Below are 23191 nucleotides of genomic sequence, written 5' to 3'. Positions count from 1 at the left end.
TACCAGAGCTGGGATATATAGGATATACCTGAAGTGGTGCCAAAAAAAATAATAATAATAAAAAAGGAATGTGGAAAAAAACCCATGAAGCAAGATTTTTTGTTCTGCTTTGTAATCATCATCTTAGAACTGTAGAGCTGGAAGGGGCCCTATGGATCATGAAGTCCCGCTCCTGTCAAGGAGGGCCCACATCCAGATACAGTACTTAAAACCACTTGATTCTGCTGATGACAGTTTTAGGCTTGTGTTGTATGGACACCAGGATGCAATACTGCCTTCATGGGGACAAGTTATTAACTAGAATAGTGGTTCCCAGCCTTGAGTGATCTAAGTATTCTTGGACTGTAGTTCCCACAAACCTTCATGACTAGCTGTGCTGGCTGGCATTTCAAGGAATCAGTCAAAGAACACTTGTTACACAAGGCTGGGAACCACTGGTCTAGAACAGGTCTCCAAACTACGGTCCGTGGGCCACATCTGGCCCACATTGGCACTTTATGCAGCCCGTTCCTTTCAGCCTGCACAGGGGGGCAGAAAGGGGGGCATCCACACATGCAGGGAGTGGGCATCTGTGAAGGCAGGCGGGAGTCCATGCAGAGGGGGCAGGGACGCATACACGGGTGTGCATGTTCCTTCGACTCTCAAAAAAGTTGAAAATATACGATGTGGCCCTCATGCTCAAAACTTTGGAGAACATGGGCAATGTGTATTCTCTCAGATATTGCTAGGTGGTTATTACAGTCATTGCTCAGTGCTGAATAGAAGTAAGAGCTGCCACCCAACACTGGGAGACCCATTTTCCATAGTGCTGATGTAGAAGCTGCCAAGGTTTGCCAAACAGAAGACCTACGAACTGAAAAAGGTTTGCTACTCCACAGCACTCAACAGTACCCAATTCAGAGACTTTTGATAGCAAAATAAATGCATAAAGAGAGCTGGCACACCCAGTCATACTCCTTACTTAAACACCTCAATTTCACCACAGTTAATGTTGCATAAACTATTCTAGTTCTACAAGATTTACTGCATTCCCTCTGAAATTTCTTTCATGTTAAAAAGTGTGTACGCACATCAGTTTAAATAAATTTATTTTAACATTTCACAAGGCTTAAGATCTTTATATAAAAACCAATGTACCAAGAGTTACAAAGTAGAAAATACAATGTATTTCAGACTTTCAATGTTAAAACAGTAAGCAAATAAAGGCTAGAGGAAAAGCAAGTTATCTCTCAGTTCACACCTCCATCTTTGACAATACTCAGGATTTCTATGCGCAGGTGAGAGGTGGTGAATAGAAGGCAGTCTGTAAGGCTCTACCATCCATTGCTCAAGTCTCATCAAACAATATAAAATTTACAACTTCAACTGTATGGATGGACAGTTAGTTATCTGCAACATTACAGTCCCAGAAAATTACATCAAATTACGAATTAAAAGATTTCTCCATTGAAACAGCAAATGGATATAACTTCATCACAGTTACAGCTCTTTGATTTAACTTCAGCTGCCATTTGTGGAAGTACTTGGAATTCTCTGCATGAAAATCCTAGTGCATTCTCTCAATTCTCTGCAGCAGAGAATACTGAGTAAACTACAAATCCCCAGGATACCACAGCATGGAGCCATAGCAATTAAAATGATATCAAACTGCTGTAACTATATTAGATACACCCAATATCATTTCAACAACAGCACAGCTGCATTTGTTGCAACATAAGCATGGTGTTAAAAACTAACACCCTTGGGGTTTTGGGAGCATGACCATAAGGGCCGCAGTTGTTCACTACAAATCTTTTCACACAAATACTCCCAAGAGCAGGAGACATGCAGCCTTATTTTATGACTAGCAGGGCAGAAGGAGGGAGACACTACAGTATTTTTTTAAAAGAAACTTTTTAAAAGGTATCTACATATCTAAATGTCTACATATCTAAAAGTATAAGGTTTTAAAAAAATCTAAACACAGGAAAAATTCAAAACACAGCAGCAGCTGACGTCTCAGGAAAAACTAAACAGGAGCAACAGTAGGGCACAGGGGATGGAAACTGATCAGCAGAGACTGGCATGTAAGGCAGTCCACTCAAACTGCACAGAATGACATGCTTCCGTGTCTACAGGGAAAAGGCATATATTTTTAAAAATGAACCATCAAACAATTCCTCTCCTTACAGAATTTTGAAATCACTGCTAGTTTTGCAATACAAAACAACAGCCTCAATCAGAGGACTTCACTGGGGAGAATCAGCATTATGCAATAAATATGGATAACTCTACTCAACAAATATCATACTCCAGTCAAGGTCAAAGGGAGCATAGTATAACTCGTTCCAAAGAGCCATATGTTCCAAGATGTTGCTACTTTGTCCCAAAACCCTAAAATAAATAGTTAAGCAATGCAATATCAAATAACGAATGTAATAAAAACAGCACTTCTTCTTAAAAAGTATTGTAACTACTGAAGCTATTCTGTTCTTTGGTGATCACAAGAGAGATTGTACAGTACCAAGAGTAATTATCAGGCACCATTCAACAAGTGCTAGGATCTTTGATTTGAGCTGACAAGTTTATAATCAAGTATTGTGACTGAATGCAAAGAGAGTGCAAAAGAGCTATTCAGAGCCGGCCTCATGTCTTTTATAAAGTGCACAAGGATGTAACAAATAGTAGCTATCATAAAATTATACATTAAAATGCATCTATCAAAGCCTTCAGAGAACAGTTGTATTGCTATTAGGGTATCTGTATTTCATAATCTGGAAGTTAAGACTCTTCAACATGTAAAAATAATATACAGTAGATCTGACTGAATGGAAACCAAGAATTTGTAGATAATTCTATGCTTTTAAAAGACCATCCAATCATTTACCAATTTCTATGTATTATTCCAGTTCATCTGACTCCCTATTAAAGGTTTCTTTCCCATATTACAGAAACTAATGTTTTTATCCAACATACTTAGCAGCAATAGAGGGAAAAGAAAAAGTTTTGTTTTCATAATTCCACTAAAACAGGTAACATTGTAAAGCATTAATACAGGTGAGAGAAAAACACCTGATCCAGAAGGTGTTGTTGTTTTTTTTTTTTTTTTAAAACAGAAACAATATCACAAGCATGTTTTCCCACTCCATTCACTCAGTAAAAGCCTACTGATTGGAACTCATCATCTTTCAGCTCAGGGCACAGTCTGGCTGTATTGCTATTATTCAACACAAACTAAATCAATGAATTTCAACTTGAAAGCTAATAATAAGTACAATTTGTTTCACACAAACCATATATGAATACAATGAGCATGGATTTTCCATTTTTAGCAAAAAAAAAAGGTCAAGGTGGAAGGATAATACAAATTAGTCACATTTTGTACCAAATACAGCAGCATGAACATAACTGGGACAATCCTGAATGGAGTCCATATGTTCCAACCAAAAATAACCACAGCTGGAGTGTATAAAGACTCAAAGTCCATATAGAAAATTCCATATGAAGTCAAAGAATGCTATCTGAAAGGCAAGGAGAATAAAATGAAATCTGAAGTGCTGAGATCAGAATTCAACCCTTTTTTTTTTTTTTACAAACTGAAGGTTTATTCAATCTTTAGAGGAAAGAGTTATAGATTTGCAAACAAGAGAAAAAAAGCTGAAACAATTACTATAAGTTCACTAAACACTGTATTACGATACTCTTACTACATCTATTTTCTTTGTTCCAAGTTGCTTTATGCTAAAAAAAGAGCTTAAAAGAGTATTTCAAAAGGAGATGTACTCCTGAAAAGGAGTAAAACTTAGGTAAGTCTTTGCTGGAAAGAAAAATGCAATAAAGGAAGGATGCCAAATGGAATATTGAAGAGGGACATTATGTGATGGTAAGGAATGCATTTGCCCAAGAAAGAATTGTTAAGATCCAATTACTTGATCACAAGCTGCAGCACAAAGTCTTCAACGCCCACTGGGAAGTTAATAGCCCCCCAAAAAGGAGAATTATGAGCAAATACTGTTTCTGAAGCAGCAGTGCTATAAGCAGAAGTGTTACAGAACTTAGAAGAGCTGAAGAAATCAAAGAAGTTAACTTTTAACTTCAGACAAGGGATTCATAGTAACTGGCAAAACAATTTTGTAACTAATTAACAGTGTGAAGCATTTCAGTTCTTTTATAATGACAATATCTCAGGAGATTTTTGGAATCACTATGATAATCAATGTCACAGGCTGCTTATGAGAAAAAAAATACGAGATGCATGAACAAACAGCCATTTGGGTCTACACTTACTGAATGAAGGAAGAAAATAACAAAATCCAAGTAGATTCCTGAACAGAGAAGGTAAATTACTCAAATGTGAAAAATCAATTCAGAAATAGCAGTTAACACTGAAAAAAGAAAACAGTTCACGTTGTCTTTAGTAGTCAGAGGTTTCTAAAAGTACACAGCCTATAAGGAGAAATAGCCCAAATGTTTGGGGGCGGGCGGGAATTAGCACAACACAGAACAACCCATTATGAACTTGAACAATATAAGCCCCACAAAATAAACAAGAATTTAAGAATACAAGCAAAACACAGCAAAACATTCTTAAAGGATTGTGCTCCTTTAAATAAAAAAGGCCACCCAGGTTTAGGTACCATGCTCAAATCCTAACCCTAACCCTAACCTTACTCAAATAAAGTTCATTCAATATATCTAAATTAACATATGATTACTTATATTGCACTAAAATTAAAAATACCCTTAAAAAGAAGTCAAAGAAGAATATGTTTCTGAAAACTATGGGGAAAAATGACAACTTTTAAACGAAATCTTCAAAAATGCTCCAGTTGTAGAATAATTTCCATTTCCATAAATTCACACCTTTAACCTCAGCAGAGCAGCACAATACAAACGGTGTATTAAACGGTCAAGGGATGATTTTGTTTTTAAGAAGATTGGCATTTTCGGTTATATAATTGTTCACAAATCTAAGAGAAAGCAATTCATCTTGAGCTTAGTGAAAGGAAAAAAAATGGTTTTGGTACACACAGGAGTTATTTCAGCATCTGCTTCCAATATAGGAGCACACAATAAAATTCTTATCCATGGTAAATGACGATCTCACATCTTTCCTGCTTTCTTGCTCACATGGGCTTGAACCCGAAGAATGTTAGGCGTTTCCTCCATGACCCTGACAAGCAAGTTGTCTATGTAGTCTTGCAACTCCCGCACCTGGAGGTCTCGTTTTGCAATGACATCTTTCTGCTTCAAGACCAGCTGGATCAGTTCATCGTGTGTTAACTGAGCATAAGCATAAGCAGGATCTGACGGGTCATATTTCTTCAGGAGAGACAAATGAAGAAGGGTTAGTCCTTTAACAGAGACAACTGTTTCAAGGATGACCTCAAAGGATCAGAAGCTAGGCAATTCCTTTTGGTTTTAGAAATTGCTGAAGAATCCAGGGAATGAATTTGCACAAAAACCTAATCTGACCCAGCTGAACTTTACAACAGATCACAAATCAGGAATTTCTGGGTTTGCTAATAAAAGCCTTTATGAGGCATGAAGACAAGCCCTGTATGGTGCACTCCTTATGAGTAGTAAATGCTCAAAAGCACTGCAAAAACAATATAACATTACTTTTTACATCCATCAACATTTTTTTCTAACATTTTTAGGAAGGTAGCAATTGACTGTATTTCACTTACTGCTTTCACAGAACAATCTCCCATCAGTCAGTATTGGTACCATACATGGTAATCTCAGAATACAGTAGGGGCCCCATATCCATGGGATCAGTATCAACAGTTTCACTTATCCACAGTCTGAAAATATTAAAAATACTAAAAGAAAAAAAAAGCCCAGAAAAAAACTTTTTTCACATATATTCCTAGAACTGGCCACTAGAGATAGAGACCATGCTATGACTATTCGTTAGTGAGTAATACATACAATCCCCAGCAGATATGGGGTCCTAATGTATTAAATTAGCCTGTAAAACATAGTATGTCTTAAATACCTTTATATTGGCTTCATTCTGGTTATCCAAGATCTTCGCGTTGAAAGTTTTTGCAGGTTGTTTGTTTGTTGTAGTATTCATGGGCTTCACAGGATGAAGTCTGAAAGGCAGATTCTATTTAGGTTTGGCAACTCGAAAATGCACCACTGGACAACTTAGTAAGTTCTACTTTTGGTTGAGGCATGAAGCACTCTGTATGCATGAACACTTGCTTTTGTGTGTTTTTCGATAAAACAAGTAAGAAAAACACAATCTTCTTGCATGTATTGTTTTTACTGAAGTTACAGATTGCAGCTAATTTGATTTCTTTTTTCCTCCAAAACCACACACACTTTTAAAGGGTACTTTAAGATTATACAGTGGGCCCTCGATTTACGAATTTAATCTGTTCCGGAAGTCTGTTCGTAAGTTGAAACGTTTGTAAGTCGAAACTAAATTTCCCATAGGAAGGCATTGAAAATTAATGAATGTGTTCCTATGGGGGGAGGGAAGGTCAGAAACTTAAAAATAAATAAAAGCAAGTCACTTACCATACCTTGATAGACCCCAAACTGCAGGAAAAAGAGCAGCAAACAGCTAAAAGCCGACACCCAGAAGGGAGTCAGGCAGCCATTTTGTGCTCTTCTCCACTCCTGCCCCTCCTCTCCCTTCCTAACAGCTGATCGGCTGGCTCGGAAGAGGCTTCCAGAGGCTTGCTCAGCAACTAAAAAGGCTGAGGAATAAAGCTCCCCAGCTTTCAGAAGCTTCCTGGGGGCAAGGGAAAAGCAGCAATGTTTCATTTCCTGCCCCAGAGGGGGCAGGAGCAGAGAAGAGCACAAAATGTCTGCCAGGCTTAATCTTAAAGGATACTTTAAGATTATAGAGAAAATTGAAGATTTGGTTATGAAAACTATATACAATCATTCCTTCAAGGAGCTGAAGGTCATATAAAAGGTTCTTCTTGCCCTCCGCTACATTCTCATAACAATGCTGTGAGATAAGATAGCCCAAGAGACTGGCACAAAATAATAGTGGTCAACAACACTTTTTTTTACATGTAGAGAGAGCTGACTACTATTAGTTGTGAACAGTTACCAAAGCGTTCAGCCTATTTTTGAAATGTAAAGTTCCTCAGTGAAGGTTAAATTCAAATGGTTTATCTTGGAAACACATTTATTTAAATCTGTACCTGTTAACACTTCAGAGATCTTGGCGACTCAAAAGTTTCCAGTCCCAGGAAATTACAGCACATTTAAGACTCAAAAGTAAGAACACCTCCCTGCAAAATTAGTGAACTATATCTAAAATGGTTGCTAAATCTTGTTCTGAGAAAGCCAGAGAAACAAACTATTGCTTTAAAAGACATTTTTAAAAATTAAACACGAAATATCTAAGACATGCTGTACCCTATTACAGGTTACTCCCTGACACATAACACCCCATTGTGGAAGATGTCCAAGCACTGTCCCAGCAAAATAAAGATTCAATCAATTTTTTTTGCCCAGAGATTTCTGCAGAAGTGTGTTTATGTAATTATATCCTGCGTCTTGTCCAAATAACCAAAGGCAGTGCATAAGGCTCTCCTCTTCACTTTGTCTTCACAACAACCCCGTGAGGTAGATCAGCCTGAGTCAGTGAGTGGGTCAGGGTCACCCAAGTCATTTTATTAGAGTGCATTAGTTTGTGTTGTGGGACTACAATTCCTAAGTCCTGCTATACCGCCTGGAGATTTCTGGACATTGTAATTCAAAAATACAAATCTGCTCACGCCGACGTTTCATGTCTGAACAGGGATCAGAACTTGTCTTAGCTCAACATTGTAATCCTTACATCATACTGGATCTCCTTTGGAGGTTACCTCTAAAAGCAGGGGTGTACAGTTCCTGCAGTTATCCAAATGACGTAAAACTCATTACTACATTTGCAAAAAACAGGCGGGGTGATTCAAAGCTAGATCTACCCATATCACCCTATCTAGCCAGGAGGTGAGACTAAGAAGCCTAATGCCGAGGGAGGCCCAGAAGGAAAAAACAAGAAACTGGGCCTTCTCGGCAGTGGTTCCCCGTCTCTGGAACAATCTTCCTCCTGAGATTCGCATGGCCCCTTCCCTAAGCATCTTCGAATGCCAACTGAAAACCTGGTTGTTCAAGCAAGCCTTCCCTCCATCACTGTCTGAATTTTTGTTTCTTGTATTTCTTCCATCTTGGATCATTGTGGGGTTTTTTGGTAATATATTTTTTAAGTAATATATTACAATATATATGACAATATATATTGTCATTTTAAATTGCAAATTGTTATATGTCATGTTGTTACCTGCCCAGATTAGTCTATATGACTAGATGGGAGGGCTATAAATGTAATAAATAAATAAAATAGTTACAAACTTGATAATTTTCTCTTGTTAGATCCTAACAACTATTCTCACCTGAACTTAGGAGGGCAAGATCCAACACTCTGCAGAGTTTGATTAGGATGTGTTTCAGAGGTTGAAACCCTTGCCTGAAGCAGCTTCTTCTGGCCAGAGGTTTCTAGTTTAGCATCCAAGCCCTTCATTGTAGATTTTTTCGTAGATTCTGTACTATAAGAGCCAAGAGCATCAGATTGGAAAGAGTTAACAGAGTAAGACTGAGAAGAATTGGAAACAGAAAAAGGTTTATCAGAAAACTCAGGATAACTCTCTCCATCTTCCTTTAGACTGCGAGTACCATTTTGTTCCAGTCCACTTTCATTCTGAAGTCTTACTGCTGAAGGACTAACCGGTGACTTTCTGGGTTTAAAAATACCACCGGGCCCACTTGTTTTCACACTCAGTGATACTATCTGCTTCTCATCAACAACCTTCTCCTTTGATAGCATCTCTCTCGCTCTAGAATCACCACCATTCCTTGAAAAGTCTACACAAACTACCATCTTTTCAGATTCCTGGTGATAATCACTCAGTTGCTCATCATCTGATCCTACTTCTGAGATAACAGGAAGAACGGTGCCTTTTATATTCACATCTCCAGTAAGTAAACTCTGAGGCTTTGTGCTCAAAATAATGCTAGAGTGATTATTAGTGCACCGAGAAGAATCCATGGTACCATCGTCTCTTCCAAACAAAAGTACAGTTGATTCTGGAGCTGCTAATGTAGTAGTTCTGATTAGCTCTTCCTTGGAGACCGAATTATCTGAAGATATTTTTTTAAACCCAGTGCTTAAGGCATCTTCTGCTTTCAATGCATCAGTTAAAGGAGAATCTGTATCTTTTCGTTTTGTTCTTGGCATTGGCTTTGGAGGCAGAGGAAAAGGACCACTATCAATTACAGCCTTTGATGTGTTGGTTTTCTTAGGTGAAGTCAAAAGGATTCTTGGGGCTGGTAATGGTGGCTCTGCTGTAACCAAGCCTTTAGTTTCAGTTCTTGAAGGATTATCATTGTCATAAGCAGAATGTGTTCCTCCATCAAGGCATTTAGAAACAAACTGATGTTCTATATCAAGGTCAAGTCCTTGTCTCTTACGCCCTTCAATGGGTTTTATTGCATCTCTGTTTTCATCTTCATCCCATCTCTCAGTTAAATCTTCCTCTGCTATCTCACTGACACTGTTTACTTCATCATTATCTTTCAGCTCATCACGGGCAAAGGTCACTGTCTTCTTCATTCTTCCACTGTTTTCTTTAAATGGTGGTACTATGTGCAGTTTGTCATCACCCCAAGACTTCACTATTACACTAGGCTCACTGAGAGCAAGTGCTCCACCAGAACGTAATACAGAATCTGTTTGATTAGCAAAGTTTTCATTTTGAGGCTTCAAAACATCTAGGTACTTTGAATCATCAAGGTTTCCTGCTACAGAGGTAGATGTGGGAGGACTGTTTAAGCTTTCAGAGCCCTTTCCCAGGTCTGATACAAGATGATCATCTGCATTAGAAGGCTGACAAGGAAGAGGGTGTGATTCAAGTACAGTATCTGGAAGAGGAGTCTGGAAACACAATGGCGGTTCAGCAGAGTTTTCAAAATCATGTGTTTGGGATTTCTGTCGCCATAGAGGAGAAAAGGGGTTACTGGCCTTGCCGGAATCAGGAGGAGAAAGAACATGGGAAGACGCTGAAGGAGAGCACTCCACGCCTTCTTGTTTGGATCCCTGCTCCCATTTTGACAGAAATGGATTATTGCTAAATCTTGCAGGAGGAGTTATCAAAGAACTAATAAAAGTATCTGTGTTCTGAACTTTCTGCTCTTGTTTCTGTTTGAAGTTAAAAGGGTTGTTCTCATTATCAGAGTGATAGAAAGGAGACAGCAGAGAAGTAGAAGGAGGTACAGGAATAGGAAAAGTGGCTTTGGTTTCATCCTCTGAAGACACGCCCAGTCTGTAAAATGGACAAAATAAAACCTGTGTCAGTTGCAGATGCAACATGAGACAGGCGGAAACATAACAAGAACAACAGTAACAAAGCTACTGCATATTAGAGATGAAATCCTATTGCTTAGCATAATAATCCATACTAGGATAGGCCCACTGATGCAGTGGGGATTTGCTGAGTCAACTTCTATGCAAGTTCTATTGATTCAAAGGAACGTACTCTAGTTGTGACTTATTTTAATGTAGTAAGATGCAACTAGTGTTGAATCATTAGAACTTACAGAGGAGTTAATTCATTGAATCCACACTGATTCAGTGGCCTTCTCTAGTGAAACCTACTACATTGAGAAGGATTTCAGCCATATAGAGCAGATATAGGATTTGGTAAACCAAATAGACTTTATGTATCTGTGCAACCTCAGAAAATTCTGAAAGAGAGAAAACAGAAGAAAAAGACTTCTGAGGCAGTAAGAAGCATTTTCTATTAACCAAGATTTTGAAAACACAGTTAGTACAACAGATTGCATTAATGGCAAAGTCAAAATGTAGAAAGCAACAAAGACCCAAGGTTTATAAAGTGGAAAGCACAGCAATACTGCTTGTAGAAAGTTCTGTCCAAGATATGCGACTTCCTAAGCTGTAGGAACTGCATTTTATATAGCAGAAGGGTGTTACAGATTTATTCGTTGTGCTTACAGATTGTGTTACAGATTTATTCGTTGTGGGACTGAAAGGAAAAGAGGTCTTAACATTGTTAAGATAAAATGTCATCTGTTTTCAATGTTAGACCATAAAGAAAGCAAACATCTGTTCAAAGTTATAGTATCAAGAAATGTTCACACTGCTATTAATTATAAACATAAAATGTGGAACTAATAATCCAGGCATCTACCTATGAACAAACAAACTACATTAATGGACAGAAAGGTTGTTCAAAGCAACACGCATTGAATAACCTTTCTGTCAATTAATGTGTGAAATAAGAGAGCCATGCAAACGATCAGGACCTGGACATAGGAGCCACTCTGTTTCCTTCACCATAACTATTCCCACTTCTGCAAATGTTCCCCTCCACTCTTGGTACAGAAATGCAAGAGTGCACTCAGCTAACAACTTAGGCAGACATGAAAAAGGCAGAAGGACAACTGCCATTAGTGCTGGTTGTATCTTTAAAAGGATGCTTTAGTGGTGGCTGTTCTCCTCAGTCCTCCCTGCTGTGTGTGTAGCCACCATGGCTATAGGTTCACACTTTAGGTAGCCACAACTGATAAAGAGAAGTTCAATAGCAGTATCTCATTTTCCCGGCCAGAAAAACAATGACAGGACCTAATCTCTCTGCCACTCCTCCTAATTAGGAGAAAGTGGAATGCAGAGAATAAAAGAAACAAAGTGTGCTAAACCAGGCAAATGTAGTACAGTTAATGTGTGCTTTTCTTCACTCTAATTACTTCGTACTGGGAAAGTCCAGCCAGCAGGGGAACATTCTCTTGTAGACAATGTTCCAGTATTAAGAAGCAGCCCGGGGACTGTTTAAATCCCTGTATCATCCAGGTAATATTGTTCATGTATAACATGCAGTTTTCGGAGGTACACAGCTATGTTCTATAATGCAGGAGGCATGGCCATTTCTGCCTCCTTTCAAAGTGACATCCCACAAAGAAATACCTCGCTTAGGCTACACCAGTTATACTTAGATGCAATTCCTCCCTGTGCTAGGCAAATAATTATTTTTTAGGTCCCTGCCCAATGAAATATATTAAATGCTGAAAGTCTAAAAGCAGGTTTGGGGACCTTTTGGCTTTTTGAAATTTTGGCCTAGAAATACCACCAACCCTGGCCATGCTGCCAATGGTAAGGGATGGGGTGAGATGTCGCTCACTCGAAGCCATGTCAGATTCCAATATACTTTTATGACCCTAGTGTCTGAACTGTGTCTCAAGACTAACCTGGGTTTCACGGGTTTGGTCTGAGATGGCTTCACAGAAATTGCATTTTTTCCTGCTTTCTCTTCTTCCATGACGCTTTCATCAAATGGGTTCAGGGATGCCTTCACATTCGGGACTTCGGCAGCACTGCTTTTCTCTGGGCCATGTCTCCCTTTGTTATCAGCAGGGACTTCAAAAGGGTTCACCTCTTTCCTTGGCAAATCTTTTTCATCACGTTTCACTTCCTTCATCTTGAGAGAGGTATCAGCATTGTTCTCCACCTCCTCACTGATTTTACCTTCCTTTCTTCCTGTCATAAGAGAAAGCAATCCTGATTTCTTGTTCTCCTGTTTTTTATCCTCTTTGGTTTCTTTTGGAGTGTCTGTTTTTCTATCATCTTTGGTTTCTTTTGGAGTGTCTGTTTTTTTATCATCTTTGGTTTCTTTCAGAGTTTCTGAAATCACTGGATTGTGGCTTTCAAGCAAATCCTCACCACTTAGCAGTTTGTATGATGGCAAAGTCATGGCTTTAAATGACTCCAATGAGGAAGATCCAGGTGGCTCTTTGTGAGGGGGAAATCGTCCTGTGTTTTCACCTTCCTTACTGAGATCAGGGGACAAGTTCTCCTGAGACAAAAACAAACGCTTTCTCTGGGAGATCTGAGGAGAAGATGGAGTGCTGTCTTTCAAAAAGGCGTCACTTTTTGATTCATGTACTTCCATATAAATATGACTGCCATTGATACACACGTTGGATCTGGAAGTTGGATCACTTTTAGATTTCAGGCCAAATAAAGAATGTGGCTCCTTCATATTGCTACCAGTGATTTGATTTAATTGCCTGCTGTCCCCACTACCTGTTCTTTTATGGGACATGCCAGATGAGGGATAAAGCAAGTTACCTTCAGCTCTACTTGTAAAAGGCTCTGAAAAGATAAAGGGAAAACAGCATGAGAACTGTGAAAACACGTGCGTAAATCAATCAACAAATCTTAGCAACAGTTAATACATTTATGTAGGAAATTAATTTAAATGAATAAATGAGAGTAACAAGTATTCCAAACACAATTGCGATGGCCTTTATTTCTACAGAGCATCTAAGCAAGTGCTTGATACTCCTGTTTTTTTTCACTATTAAAAAGTATTTCTAAAAACAGACACATTTGCTATACATCATTTGGTGGAAGCAGTTAGAAATCAGATAGCTGTTGAAAGATTTTAAGAAATTGTTTCAAGAGAGAAACTTACTTTCTGAGACTGGAGTCAAAGTGTCTTCATCGTCGTCGTCATCACCCCACTTTGACTGAAAGTCACTGGGTCTAAGTCGAACCCTCCCTGACGCTTCTTGGTGAGTAGGTAGTACAGACATAGACTGGGAAAGAGTGCTCTTCTGTAAACCAGGCTTGGAGAACAGAGTCTTGAACTTTGATTTTTTCTTCTCTTTCTCATTTGACTCTTCCTCACTGTCAGCCGGTGAGTGACTAATGCTAGGAATAATAGCGGATGCTGTGTCTGGCAACCCATTGCCACGTTTCCCCTTTAGTTTGTCCTTCAGCTTGCCAAACGGAGTCCGGGACTTATCCTTCATGGAGAGGTCAAACATGCTAGCTGTCATGTTGCTCCTCATAAACTGGATATCCACTTCAATCTCACCCCTCTCTTTTTCTTCCTTCCCTGGTTTGGAGTGAAGCTTGTACCATCTGTACAAATAAGCAAATAAAAAAAAAACTTCAAACTTTGCATTAGTGATTTGAGAAACCTAGCTACAACACACAACTTCATAATATTTGGTTCAAGAAAAATTAGGCTCTCAGTACGACCAAACTGCTAATCAGGTTTGAAGGTGATGCTAGAGGTCTTCAGCCAGCAAATTACTTTTAGAAAAGGAAGAAAAGGGCGGAGAAGGGCGAGGGAGAAAATAAATCTGCCTAGCCTTAGAGAAAAAAAGTATTTCTATGAAGTAATTTATTCCTGGATTTTACAGTATGATTTTCAGAAATAGTTATGAAAACATAAACACATTTCTAACATTCTTAAAATGTTATTCCAGATTAGAGGACCTGCTACATATGAGGCCAGGGTTGAGGTAGCGATGATGCTTCTGAAGTGCTTGGTATTCATCCAACATTCTGTAGAAAAGCTTGCTCAGTTGCACAAACAGATATTTACTGGCATACTAGCAAAAGAAATAATTGTTTCAATTTTACTTTTTTCCAAAAGGTATTTTCATGATTTCAGTGCTAAATTAAAAGCATTATATGTCACATATCCAGAAGTATTGATAAATTACCGTGTTTCCCCGAAAATAAGACAGGGTCTTATATTAAGTTTTGCTCCAGAAAATAATTTAGGGCTTATTTTGAGGGTTTTTGTTCATATACAACAATCTACATTTATTCAAATACTGTACAGTCATTTTCTTCTGGTAGCTACACAATGCTGCGCAATGGTGGAGAGTGGGGGTTTCACTTAACAGCCTTATTTTTTGGGTAGGGCTTATATTACGAGCATCTTGAAAAATCATACAAGGGCTTATTTTCAGGTTAAGATTTATTTTTGGGGAAACAGGGTAGCAATAATCACACTCTTGCTGATGAAACTGTAGCTTAGTAAAGGTAACTAAAAGCTTGTAAGAATTCTAAGCACCCACTCCAAAACTACAACTCATCCAAAACTAATGGGGGAAAGAATATAAATGAGAGCCAAGAATTAAACCAATGTAAAACATTTAAATATGGAAACATAGATGTATCTATTGGAGGTGGATAGGACAGTATTCATTCCCAAAATACTGTTTCACCCACTTCATATGATCGATCAAGGCAACTGTGTAAAATGTATGACCATCACAAAGAACTGTAACATATAGTGGCTGAAATCCAGAAGGAATCTGCAAATAAAGTAGGCCTATTGAATCCATGTGATCTACACTTCTATATGTACCTATTGCTTGGCATACTAAATTACACTCGATTAAGCCCACTGAATCAATAGGGATTTGGTGAACGAACTCCTCCATAAGTTCCGGTGATTCATAGTAAGTTACAGTTATAGCAGGCCCACTCAAATGCAAGGAATTTACGGAAGGGTTGACTCACTAAATCCCATTGATTCACTGGGTTTATCCTACTGCAATTTACTATGCTACGCAGCAGGAATTTGGCATTCAATGAGCCTACTCTGGTTTTGACCTACTGAATTACAGCCACAATATTTGTGAGCTAGAGCCTAAAATACATGTCATGTTAAGTTTCTCTAACCTTTTTGATCCCTCACAGCCAAAATAGGAACCAAGATAAGTATTGTAGGATAGTCTTGAATGGAGCAGGATACAGTAGAGTGATAGAACTAGAATAAGAGAAAATGAGAAAGTAGTTACCAGAAAGAGTTTCAGATAACAGAAAACATGCAACTTTCCCCCAAAATATGATGCGTTCATATACATGTTCAGAAAATTGCATGCCTTTAAAGTACAGATATCAAGCCAGAAAAAGAAACAAAGAAGCAGAAATGGAGAAGAAGCACAAGTAAACTCACAAGCAAGCAATCTTCTATCCTTTCCCATGTTCTAGAAGCTCATCATTTGCCTTTTAACTGCTTTAGTTTACCTAAACAACAGATGGGATGGTAAGAATTTTCCTGGGCTGCAGGCTACAGGCAGAGTATTACATAGCTGAGGGTTCTGTTGTTCCTTAAAAGGTTTTCTGCATATAAAATGCTAGAATATCAAGGAGATTGCTAGGTCACAAATCATCCCCCTTGACATCTAGTCTTTCTTTGTAATGAAGAGCATTTCAGGTGACTAACAGACTATTAATTGATTTAATCAATTAAACTTGCAGGCCTAGCTTTTGTTAAACAAACTGAGCATACTGAATCTGAGTTTTGCTGCTTGTTAATTAAAAAATAACAATACTACACAGGACATGTGCTTCAAACATACTTTGAATACTTATCATGGCTGTGTAAACCAGGTAATCTGCCAGAGTAAACTTGATAAACCTGCTCGGCTTGTTATGTTAAATATTTCAGTTTTCCTTAAATGAGACCTGCCATTTGTTACCTATATGAGCTTTTAGAGTATTCTTTACAAGTACAGGTCTTATTTTCAAACAATCAAGTTATGAGCTCAGTCAACAAACAAGTTGACTAAATAGACTAATCATAATCTTTTCTTGCTAAGAATTCCTTTACATAATCTCATATGAACAGCAAGGCACGGAGTATATAATACTTCAATTTTTTTCAAAGCACAGACACATTTAAATAGGTGAAATCATTTCACCTTTATTATGAACTTTGCATGTGGCCTTATGAAGCCCTCAATCTACAATACTAGGTACTATTGGCCTATCTTACAGGCCTACTATAAGGACAACAAGATTATTTTTATTTTTAAAATTATTTTTAACTCGCCTTTCTCCTTAAAAAGGACCCAAGGCAGTTTACAACAATTAAAAGATGGTATTTAGAGTAACAACTGTGAATATACAATATTAAAAAGATCAATGACTATTATACCAAAAAACACAAGCAATATCAAAACACATTCAATGCAGTAAAGTACAACGGTCCATTTTAAAAAAATCCCATTCAGTGGTCATTTACTTAAGGAAAGCTTGCCTGAAGAGAAAGGTCTTCACCTGCTTGTAGAGGGACAGTAAAGATGGGGCCAGTCTGGCCTCCTGTGGGAGGGAGTTCCAGAGTCTGGGAGCAGCCACAGAGAAAGCCCTGTCCTGTGTTCCCACCAAATGCAGCTGTGAAAGTGATGAGACCAAGAAGAAGCCCTCTCCTTATGTAGTTATGATTAAAAATCATAAAAGTTGGTACAATTAAAGCATCTTTGGTGGATGGATAGTACAATGCTAATAATCTCCTTAATTAGCCTACAGTATGGGTAAAAGCAATAGTTCTAAACAAGGTAGCATACTTTAAGACAGAGATTGGTCAACTTTATCCTTCAGGAACATTTCACCTACGGGTCCACAGTTGCTCACTCCTGCTTTAACACAACACATAGCTTAAATTTAGCAGGTATAATCCTAAAAGAGGCATTCCCCCTTTTGAGACAAGACAAGTGCCTTTCAAAACAAAGACAATTTATTTTGCTATCTGTAGCTTCTAAAGCCCCTTCATGGACTGCTGCCTTGTCGTGGCAAAGGGGCTTGAGTAATTCAGAGAAGCTATGGGCTGTGCCATGCAGGAACACCCAAGAAGGGCAGGTCATAGTGGAGCGTTCTGGCTAAATGTGATCCACCTGGAGCAAGAACTGGCAAGCCACTCCAGTATCTTTGCCAAGAAAATTCCATGGACAGAAACAAAAGGCTAAAAGATATGATGCTGGAAGATGAGCCCCTCAGGTCGGAAGACATCAACAGGTTACTGAGGAAGAGCGAAGGACAAGGACAAGTAGCTCCAGAGCTAATGCAGTGGTTGGGCCAAAGCCAAAAGGACGCTCAGCTGTGGACGCACCTGAAGTGAAAGGAAAGTCCAATGCTGGAAAAGGACTGGTCTCTTGAACAGCAGGGGCTGGCTAAATCCAGGAGGTAGAGAGGGCCACAAACTAGCTATCTTTAAGAGCCCTATCTAACTGAGCTGCTGTGAGTTCTAAGGAATCACAAAGCCCATGTTTCTGTACTTGCAAAGTACTGGGTAAAAGTAAAGTGTTCTTTTAAGGTCAGACTTGTTCAAAGGGCTTACGCTACGCACTGCTGAGGTCTTGGGATCTGCCCCGGCGCAAAGGTGGTAGGTAAGTAGCCTGTCAAACTCTCTGACCGAGTGCTAGGCACTCCTTAAGGCACCACACACCGAAACTGAGTTTACAGTCTGTCATATAAACATGTGGGAGTGCTGTCACCTTGAAGATCAGGATACACCTGGTAAAACATGTTACATGAAGCTGGTTTTTTCCCCAGAAATTAGGGCTTAAGCCTTCCTGTTAAATTTGTAAAGATAGTTTGACAGTGTGGGTACAAAAACCATAACCATTTCAGCAACGTAGGAAGGAAAAACTGTTCACAGAGAAGTAAATTCTGCTGGCAGAGAAAGAGCATGAGTGCTACAGAAGTGCCTCAAATATCCTAGGTAATCTTAGATGCCTTTAAAGGATCTATGTGGTTCACTCTTTGGATCTGCTTCTAATTCTTAAAATCTTTCTTCTGCAATACAGAAAGTGCCAAGCACTTTTGCTTCATCTCATGAAATGTGTTTACTACTCATTTACCCCTTCCTCCTCATCCCTCAACTGAATATTTGTTTTAACATGAAGAACCAGAAGTGCCTAAAACATTAAATTGTTTGTGTACTTGAGTTTCACATCTCAATTTTGCATCTCAATAAACTATTTTCAAAATATATTACTTCTTTATATAAGTATACTACTAGCAATGTTTCAATCTGATGTCTCCACAACTGTCCCGGTTATTCTTTTTTGTTTTTAAAAACAAAAATGAGATTCAGTTTTTAAAAATAAGGTTATTAAACAAGCACATCCTCCACTTTGGAATACTGTATCTACATATTACTTCCTTTCATTTCATTCTAGTAGACATAATTCTTGACAAGAGCTGAGAGAACTAAGACAAGAAGGCTCAGAGGAAGTCACAAATTTTGGTTGTGGGATACTCAGATACTTTTACATACTAGTCAAATTTTTACACTGAATTAAGATTATCCACAACTAAGTGCTATGATAAAGAAACAGAATCTCTATGTTGGGAAACTGTATACCAGTGAATACCAGTTGCTGGGGATGGGCCAATGAGAGACAATGTGCCTTTTACATCTTCGTTTCACAGCTTCCTGGAAAAACTTGGCCAATGGCTAGTCAAAACAGGATATCATTTTTATTTAAAGGTGTTCCAGTCCCTACCCTCTTCAATTAAGAATAAATTCTTAAAGTAGCTCTAGTGTACTGATTTGCTCCTTTTGGGCTTTTCTTAGTTATGCATAAACAGCAACCTTAAGCAAGTTTGTAAACAATAATACTAATAATATTACTAATATATCTTTACTCACAAAGCTCACATTCACACCTGTTGCTTTCCTCTCCTTACTCCAGTTTTATTCGCACAACTAGATCTGGTTGACAGAGGGGAACAGACCCATGATTATGAGTTAAATTCTAGGAATGAATGGCCTTTCTTAAGACCAGCCTTGTGTGGCTTCATCCCATTTCTTTCCCTCTTCTGAAGTCTGAAAGAAGCTGCTTGGACTTTAACACAACCAGCACTGTTGCTTTCTTCCTATCATTCTCTTTGATAGCCACTTGGAGGCAACATCCGCAAGCAATCTTGCACACAAAAAAAGTACACAGCCTTTGAAGCTAGTGTTTCTATTTAACCAACAGGAAATAAACAACCAAACATCATGCTGACTGGTGAGTATTCCTCAGGCACGTATCTGCCCAAACTACAAACCCAGGAAACAGGGATACAGTAAAACAAAAATAAACAAAGGAAGAGACATCCAGATGCACAAAAAAACTTATTCAGCCCCAAGCATTTTGAAAATAACTCAAAATGACCACTCTACCCTAACTCAACAATGTCCCTGAGGAAGGATTAATTCTGAAACACAGCGGGTCTCTTAATTTCATTATCAAGCAATAAAGTATTCTGCTACTTCTGTTTGGAATTGATTGATTGTTAACCACCTGGAATAGTGCCTTGCCCTGACAGGACGATATAAAAACCAATGAAAGAAATGCGTCAGATAAATAATTTATAACCTGGCCGTTATTTATTTATTCTCCGTCTTTCTCCCCAAAGAGGACTCGATGTGGCTTAACATGAAAGCAGACTATATATTTGAAAGCCAAACCGCCATGCGCCCCCCCAAGCTTTGGAAGCAGGTGTTTCTTTTAAATCTCTCTCTCTCTCTCTCTCTCTCTCTCACACACACACACACACACACACACACACACTCCTTCCTTCCCTTTCCAGAGGGGTAGACTGCCTCTGGCCCTGGAGGTTCGGCCCCTCACCGGGTGGTGCGGCGCGCCCCCTCCGCCTGCAGCTCGGCCAGGCTGATCTCGGCGCGCCCCAGGAACTTGTCGAGGCCGAGGAGGGCGCGGTGGAAGACGGTGAAGCTGAGGGCGACCAGCGGGTCCCCTCCTCCTCCTCCTCCGGCTCCCGCGCCCAAGCCCCGTCGCGGCGCCGGCGGCAGCTCGAAGGTGGCCTCCTCCCGCCAGACGGGCGAGCCCTGGCATCGCTCGGCCACCGAGGTGGCGAACTTCTCCTTGCCCAGCGCCATTACGGCGTAGGCGTCGCTCCCGCCGCCGCCCTGGCCGCCCTTGGCCTTGGCCCGCAGGCCCCGCGCCTGGAGGGCCGTGACCTGGACGTGGGTCGGGGCCCATCGGGACCCCAGAGAGACCGGCGAACCGGGCTCCGACATCGCTCCGCTCCCTCCGCTCGCCTCGCGCACTCCCTCTTGGCGCCTCGGCCACCAGACCGACTGAAGCCCTTCGTGAGGGCGAAGCGGTTCCACCCCACACTGACGACACAAAGCCCTCCCCTCGCCCCGCCTCTGGGCGGAGGGAGCCGCACCCCAGTTCTCGCGAGAGCTGCCAGCCTGGGACCCCCGAGGGCCAGGCGTTTCTCGCGAGAGCTGCGGGGGTGGGGGCAGGGGCAGCCGCCCGCAGAAGGGAAATAACGGTTATTGGGTGGCCTTTCTGTAGGGCGGAGCTTCTATCTACACGTAAAAAAGAGCCGTTAAGGGTTCGGCGGTTGGAGTTCGGTCCCAGCAGCGCCAACGGGGGGTGATGGGATTTGTAGTCCCTCTGGCCAGAAAGGGCGCAGCGCCGGTTCCGACGGGTGATGGGATCTGTAGTCCCTCCTGAAAGAAAGGACGCCGCGCCGCATCTGTGTTGGTCGCATCCTGTCTATGTTGCAAATTGAGAGATTCTTTCTGCTTCACAAAGGAGGCGGCTGTTGTTTTTTTGGGGGGGGCAGTCCCCAAAGGGGGGAATGTAGGACCATCTCTCTTCTCTTATTTACGCTTTCTGTAACTTTGCCTGTTCTAGAAGATACGTTTGTTTTTGTTTGTTTGGCTAGGGCTTAACTTGTATCCTGTTTTTCTCCCCCCAAAAGAAATGCCAGTACGTAGCCTGTAACAATTGAAGAAAACATGTATCTAAAAATCACAGTAAATTATGAAATAATCGTGAACATAAGATTAAACAAACAATGTTACAAATTTACTAGTCTGAAGGTAAACAGGCGAGCATAATTCCTGCAGGGAATTTTTTTTTCTCCACATGAAGAAAAGAGGGGAAACCCCACCCACCGATTTTCCATCTGCTGCGCAATTCTGCTGGTTTGTGGGTTTTTTTTCTTTTTGTTTGTTTTGTTTTTTAGTGGCCGTTTTCTACTCCTTTTTTAGCAGCTTGACATGTGAAGCTTGGGCAGACAAAGGCTAGGAAGCTGGTCCAATGGGTTTTGATTTCTAGAAGCACACATGGTGAAGCGTATCTGTTAATCTTTAAGGTAGCACTGCATTTTGTCCTTTGCTCTTATTTTAACTCCTTCCCGCCCCTTTTGTTTCCTTAATTTTGTCAACAGTTTTTTTTCCTGGCACACCTTGCTGGTTTAGTTCCTGAGCGTCAGGTGAGCTATTAATAACCATAGGAACAGCCTATGTAAAACACCCTGCTAATCCCTAATTATAAGGCAGAAGTCCAGATAGCAAAGGCCTCCTTGCTTTTTTAATTTCAGAAAAGGACGTTGGATTTTTTGACATCTCTCTGCTCCTCTAGGTAGAGGATCCCTAAAAAAAGTAGAGGTGGCACCTCTGTGTAGAACAAGAAGAGCGTTTTTATTTAAGCATAGGTAGTAAGTAAACACTGCCAGCCCCACTTCTCCAGGGTTAGGTAAGAAAGAATAGCCCAGTATCAGATGAACCAGCTTCTAATTGTCTTTCTGTGCATCTTAACTGTCTTTTATTTCACTTTTAGGAAGTTAGTTTCTGTATTCAGATTCTGCCTTACTGTGCATCTTTAAGGGCCTTGAGAAACTCCAACTGTGAGTTTAAAAACAGTATTATCTAGGCTGCCTAGAGTGGTTGCGAGACCAGATAGGTGGGAAATAAATAAACAAACAAACAAACAAACAAATAAATAAATAAATAAATAAATAAATAAATATTAAGGTGTGTAAAAAGTAAGCAGGTGTTAACTTTTACATTTCTTGTTTTGTCACTGTGTTTTTGGAATATATGTACAACATCTAAACTTTATACTGCATCTTCCCAGGCAACTTTGTATACTTTTTTGTTTTTTATTTTATTTTAGAGCCTAATGGGCATCAAGATTTCAACTCTAAACATCCTCCATGCCCAGAAGAGTTTGGTCCTCACTTCTCAGTCAACCCCTGCTGCTGTCGTGTGACAAATCAACAAGAATCCTGGGTATGGAGGATGCTGGGAGTAATAGTTTTGCTGCCCATTAGGGCTCTAGAGAGAGTGCCTCCCAATTAACTATGAGTCCCAGTCAGCACCAAGGCAGGTTTTTAAAAAATTAGGTAACAGAAGGCAGTTGATGCTGGGAGTGTGGCAGCATCAGAGTTAAGAACCCAAAACTTTTTCTTAGGGGGAAACATCTAAAGCTATGCAGATTTGTGTTTCTGGGCTGCTATAATTCTGCCGGGTGAATCCATGGGGTTAAAGTCCAAAAACATGAAAGAGCACATCCTTTTTGCTGTTTAATTTTGCTGCAGAAAGACATTCAGTACTCTTCTGCAGTGATAGGTGCTCTTCGGAGAGAAGTTGTTCAAATGAACGAGGCTTCCTTTTCCACTTTGAGTGAAAGGCTGTCATTGGTTCAAATTGCTCTAAATATCTAAAAGCATTTTTCAAACTTTAAACAGCATTTCTAAAGCCCAACTACCCATGAGGGACTGGAAGCTGCCTGCTTCAGTAGTATAACTTCACATAAAGGCTGGGGGGTATTAAGAAATTGTTGTGAC

General features: G+C 39.9%; 1 protein-coding gene across 5 annotated transcripts; it reads right to left on the bottom strand.

The window, feature by feature from the left end:
• Positions 1-1071: 1071 nt before the first annotated feature.
• RAB11FIP1 (RAB11 family interacting protein 1) lies at positions 1072-21569 on the bottom strand. Of its 5 annotated transcripts, XM_020786125.3 has the most exons (7): positions 15768-16823; positions 15491-15578; positions 13479-13930; positions 12253-13156; positions 8388-10313; positions 5981-6080; positions 1072-5301 (listed from the first exon to the last, which is right to left on the bottom strand). In XM_020786125.3, exons 1-7 carry the CDS (start codon positions 15793-15795, stop codon positions 5083-5085), a joined length of 3717 nt encoding a protein of 1238 aa, XP_020641784.3. In that variant the 5' UTR covers positions 15796-16823; the 3' UTR covers positions 1072-5082. The 5 variants fall into 5 exon arrangements, with proteins under 5 accessions (XP_020641784.3, XP_072835254.2, XP_020641783.3 ...); XM_072979153.2 differs by lacking the exons at positions 15491-15578; positions 15768-16823 and adding an exon at positions 21431-21569; XM_020786124.3 differs by lacking the exons at positions 15491-15578; positions 15768-16823 and adding an exon at positions 20215-20744.
• Between the last annotated feature and the right edge of the window lie 1622 nt (positions 21570-23191).

The sequence above is a fragment of the Pogona vitticeps genome, chromosome 8 (genome assembly GCF_051106095.1).
Source record: "Pogona vitticeps strain Pit_001003342236 chromosome 8, PviZW2.1, whole genome shotgun sequence".
NCBI classification, from domain to species: Eukaryota; Metazoa; Chordata; class Lepidosauria; order Squamata; family Agamidae; genus Pogona; species Pogona vitticeps.
The sequence above is the reverse complement of the archived record's forward strand: the minus strand, read 5'-3'. Positions and strand labels throughout refer to the sequence as shown.

Bases quoted from the DNA above. Each gene is read 5' to 3' on its own strand.
- RAB11FIP1 (XM_020786124.3), bottom strand. From the start codon at position 20,624: ATGTCGGAGCCCGGTTCGCCGGTCTCTCTGGGGTCCCGATGGGCCCCG. The intron at 13,157-13,478 runs GTAAGTTTCTCT...TTATCTTTTCAG, and splicing joins TTTGACTCCAGTCTCAGAAA to AGCCTTTTACAAGTAGAGCT. The intron at 5,302-5,980 runs GTATTTAAGACA...TCTCTCCTGAAG, and splicing joins AGAATGAAGCCAATATAAAG to AAATATGACCCGTCAGATCC.